At 37.0% G+C, this 5,000-nt stretch overlaps 1 protein-coding gene across 1 annotated transcript in view; it reads right to left on the bottom strand.

Annotated features, from left to right (window-relative positions):
* Positions 1-3,889, bottom strand: part of LOC125026425 (UBA-like domain-containing protein 2-B) — a 64,367-nt gene extending 60,478 nt beyond the window's left edge. Inside the window, exon 1 of the mRNA XM_047614868.1 lies at positions 3,801-3,889. Within this exon, the coding sequence (XP_047470824.1) occupies positions 3,801-3,824 (24 nt within the window). The 5' untranslated portion in view covers positions 3,825-3,889. The remainder of the gene's footprint in view (positions 1-3,800) is intronic.
* Positions 3,890-5,000: the final 1,111 nt, after the last annotated feature.

Raw genomic sequence — 5,000 nt, 5'->3', positions numbered from 1 at the left:
CATGCCTAAACATTGGAAAATGTTTATAGAGAGGACCTACTTCCAATAGCACATTGACAGGACCTACTATTGCCTAGTGAACATTACCCAAAAACTCACGAAATGACTGCATCCCTTGGAGACACTTTGGGGCACTCCTGGGAATCCACAAGCATAGGCATACGAACCAAAACCCTTCATAATCCTTCCTAAACCTTATCAAGTCGTGCATTACTGCTTTTCCACTAAGGTACAATAAATTTTTTACGTTAGTTTCCTGATTAACAAATACAAAAGCCCCATAATAATATAAAAGAACTGAAATAGTCTGAGAAGGATATGCTGTTACCTCACCCTTTGGACTGCAATAACTATTCTTACGCGACCTAATACAAAAGATTACAACTGACAGTCTAAATTCGTTGATACAAAGAAACACAAACAATCTAATTCTAGAATTTCTAAAACAGAAAACTTTAAAAGTAGAAATGCCTGTTCTTTGCCAAAGGATACTGACTCAAGGTTAAGGTTCCTAAACGGTCATGTTTTTGTGCAATACAATGGTATGAATGAACAGATAAAAAATAATATGAAAAAGACCCATTCCTGGTATTTTCGGCCATGGAATTTCTTCAATACCTAAAAGTTGCTGTAACACCTAAACAACCAACTCATGACATTACATAAAAAAATTTAAAATACGTGAATTGTTTAATTTGAATGAAGAACAATAGCACTTTTGGGAATTTAATACAACCAGCAAAAGGGAAAGAATCAACTCATGTGCACCCACGTTGTGCAATCCAATGGCCTCCACATGTCATGCTCCAGCAAAGGCAAACAAACTTCCACAGTGTACCGGTACATTCCAGGAAGATAGATCTTGTCGACCTCCATGGTGATCCATCATCAAATAAGGAAGCATTTAGAGCTCCACCTTGCCAAGCACATGTGGGCTGGTTTATTGGTCTTTGTCCGAGTATGAAGCATGGAGGGTGCATCACTTCACAGTCAAATTCTGGACATTTACCCTAGTTTACTTCTTCAAATTCTACATCATTAGTAAATATGACATTTAGCTTCTCATCAAACCAAGCTAATGCCAAGTGATACAATCAACACTCTAAACTTAAACAAGAACATACAGCTTTCAAATTCAACCAAACACTGAGAACTACCATTAACATAATGACAAACTTGGGATAACAACCAGTTTTCTAATCCAATCTAATTCCAAAGCCCAAAACTAACAAACCAAAAGAACTTAATGCCAAGGACAGCACTAATATTCTTACTAGGCCTTATACCAGAAATCATATATATCCTTCTAATCTTCACAACACAAATAACAATACTATACGTTATAATCCACCTCAAACTAAAAATTTATAAATAGTTAGCAATTACCACCAGTCTTTTGAAAGTAATAAAAAAGTCCTCCTTTAAACTAAGAATATATATCATAATTTAAGAAAAAATAATAAAAAAGCAAGGAAAACCATTCTAAGCCAATCAGAAATATTACCAACAGACAGAGGTACCCCATGAAAGTACCACCCAGTACCTTTTAGCTATACTTCTAATTTCACCAATATTTATGGTAGTTACAATACCATTTTTCTAGCTTTCCAACTACAATTACAAGAATTACCAATATAAAATTGCTTATTAATCTTTTAACGATGGGTGACAACCTATCACATCATGGCCAATAACCATATACACTCGGTGATGCCTTGTATGTCACGAGTCCATGTCCCACTGGGATGAGGTTCATGCACCCAACTGCAAGCAGAGCAGCAAGAACTAATGTATGCTGTCCTTGTTAGACTTCATTGAAGATGTAACCCTTTGCTTTTGGCTTAATCACTGCAATATAAATGCAATAAAATCTTTCATAAAAGTTACATAACACCTGCAGTGACTTGAGCAATCACTATGATCTACACATCTTCTGATCTCAACACAAGATAACAAACCTCTAACATGCATATCTATCAAGAAAATGCTTCAGATGGTTCCATATTTGACAATATATTGCTACTGAGATCTACAAACTTCAACGGCCAAAATGTATGACTGAAATCGGAGGACATTTGCCTGCAAAATACTGCCTACAGGCCATTACTGTTTAAGATCAAAGGACATCCATCACTGAACAAGTTTGGAATATGCATAGAACAGGGGCCCATATGATTACAAGGATAATTTTTTTTACAGAAAACATGCGTGTCTATGGAACACTAAACACATCCACATTCAGACAGTGAAAATTAACATAGTCACTGAAATACCACATTACAGTGGCACTAAGATCGGGAAAAATAAAGGACACTTTCATTAATAGAGAAAAAAACTTCACTCACTGATATATGAAACAAAATATAAAAGAAGAAAATAGGCCATGGCAAATACCGCGCAGTGACTAAGTCCGTGGTGATCAGGTGAGAGTCCAAGGGTTGAGCCCCAGCTAGGGAAATAAGGCAATTGGGGGTGTGGGGGGGGGGGTCAGTGGCTTCACCTCCCCCCAGATTAGGAAGGTTTTTGGTTCATATGCCTATGTTTGCGGATTCCCAGGAGTGCTGCAAAGTATGCTGGCTAGAGTACTAGGGGCTGTCTCAGAGGGGTGCTGTCCTTTTGTAAACAATTACCCAGCCTTTCCCTGAAATAGACATGCACTCCTTGCATGTTTATTTACGTGGTACTTCAACTGATGACATGCCGTAAACTTAATTTCTGCTCTTTCTCCCGATGTAAACAAAAACTTTGTGTTAATAAACAACCTTTCTCTCAGTATATACAGATGAAACTCATTCAGCCATATCCTTAACACAATACTTTGACTTGAAGGCATGTGTAAATGACATCTAGGCTAGATGACATATATTGCATTGATGAATATTAACAAAAGAAAAAAGGCATATCAAATGACTGGAATTTCAATTATAATAAATTACACCCATCCATAGTACAATACCTGAAGCACAGTATACAGTACTTAAATAGACAAATCTATATCATACAAGGATAATGACATACTTCTTAGTGAAATTCATAATAATTTTGATGACCATCAGAAATATTTTCTACCTTAAAACATTATTTTAAAAGTGAATATATAGCATGACACTCTCATCTTCAGTTCGTGGATGAGCTTCCAATATATCAATAATCCACATATCAATAATGTTAAAGCCCTTCTCCCCACCTACATATAATAAATATGTATAAAAGGAAATGTGTTTAAAAAGACAGCTGACAACAGAAACACCGGCTATGAAAAGTTAAATGGCCCAAAGAGTAAACACGAGAATGACCCACTGTGAGGAGAGCCAACTCAAGATTAACTCTACAAACAACGATGCAAAAAAAATTAAATAACACGAATGCTAGCAAAACTTCCAACTTCACGGCTACTACAGTACTATTTCCGTAAGTACGGTGATACGTCAGAAAAAAAAAAAAAGAAATACTACCGTACACACACAGAAAAACAATACATAATCCTCAATCGTCTATAAATACTCCCCATGAACATCACCTCGCACCAGCACTAATCACACCTAGAACCGCGCAAATGAACGTCCTAAACAGGCGCACATAAACACGAGCATTCATCTTTAAAAAACTCCAGCTCCACTACTTGGGAATCCATCATTCATCGAATCCATGGAACACCACCGTAGCAATCAGCCCCTTCCACCCTCAATCCTCCGCTCTATTTTCCACCCGATTCATCCCACCGGTACGCAAACACGGCTTGTGAAAGTCGATGTCCGTCTCCATCGAATCGTCCACTCATTTAAGGATGACTAGATTACCTGTTCACGTAATGCCGAATCCATTCTGGGATGGAATTAAATACACGACCTCCTCTCACCGCTTCATCGACCACACTGAGAATGTTTTCAAAATAATGTTCCAATAATGTGGCGATCGGCGATATTTTGGTCGTGCTGCCAACTGCAACACGTCGTTCGATTTTATATTTCTTTAGGTTGCCGGTGCCCATTGAAATTTCATTATCCTTAACATACTGAAATAGGCTTTTTTATTACATTTGGGTCTTATTTACATTCAAAGTCATGCCTTGGTGCTGTAATTAAAAGGGTTGGATAGTTGGCAGCCTTGACAGCATGGACTAAACGTCGACTGTAAACACGGAAAGTTGAAAATTAAGAATTAACTTTCTGCTTACTTTTCACAATTCAAATCAATTAGTATGTCATAAGATAAACATGGTAATTTTTATAAAGGTGAATTCTCTTTTCAATGATGTATGTAGGCATTCATGTACATTTAAAAGACTATGTTTTATTTCAATGATCATGTATATGTTTACATTTTTAGTTGTTTTCATATGAAAATGTCTTTCATTTATTTTCATCGTCCGCTGCAGATTGCTCGAGAATACATTTGCAATTCTCAATCAGTAACTTGTGCAGGGTGGTATACCCCTGTAATAAAGACATAAACTTGAGATCAATGCCTTTTGAGAAATAACAGATATCAACTACATGGAATCCCATCTGTAACTAGCAATAAAGAGACGATGCCGTATTATGAAATCAATATTTTATTTAATAAAAATGTCCCGAGTTAAGGTATCGAACTCCTTGCCATATTCACTCAGAGAGCAAAGTAAACACATCAGCATCTTTTTTTCATTACATTGGCCACGCGAATATATTCAAAAGTACTTGACAGATAGAGTACAGTTACATCCTCTCTAAAGTGGTACATCAGTAGTTCATTTGTACCCATCAACAACACAATTAACAACTCGCGAGTGATAACCCTGGTATGCGGGATTGCTGCCTTTTGTTTCGTAAATATGTTTATCCTAAAGTGTAATGCGTATCAATACACGTGAATTGATTTTAATCTCTCTCTCTCTCTCTCTCTCTCTCTCTCTCTCTCTCTCTCTCTCTCTCTCTCTCTCTCTCTCTCTCTCTCTCTCTCTCTCTCTCTCTCTCTCTCTCTCTCTCTCTTTCTCTCTCTTCGCTGTTTAATACCTGAAG

This window comes from Penaeus chinensis, chromosome 6 (genome assembly GCF_019202785.1).
Source record: "Penaeus chinensis breed Huanghai No. 1 chromosome 6, ASM1920278v2, whole genome shotgun sequence".
NCBI lineage: Eukaryota > Metazoa > Arthropoda > Malacostraca > Decapoda > Penaeidae > Penaeus > Penaeus chinensis.
The sequence above is the reverse complement of the archived record's forward strand: the minus strand, read 5'-3'. Positions and strand labels throughout refer to the sequence as shown.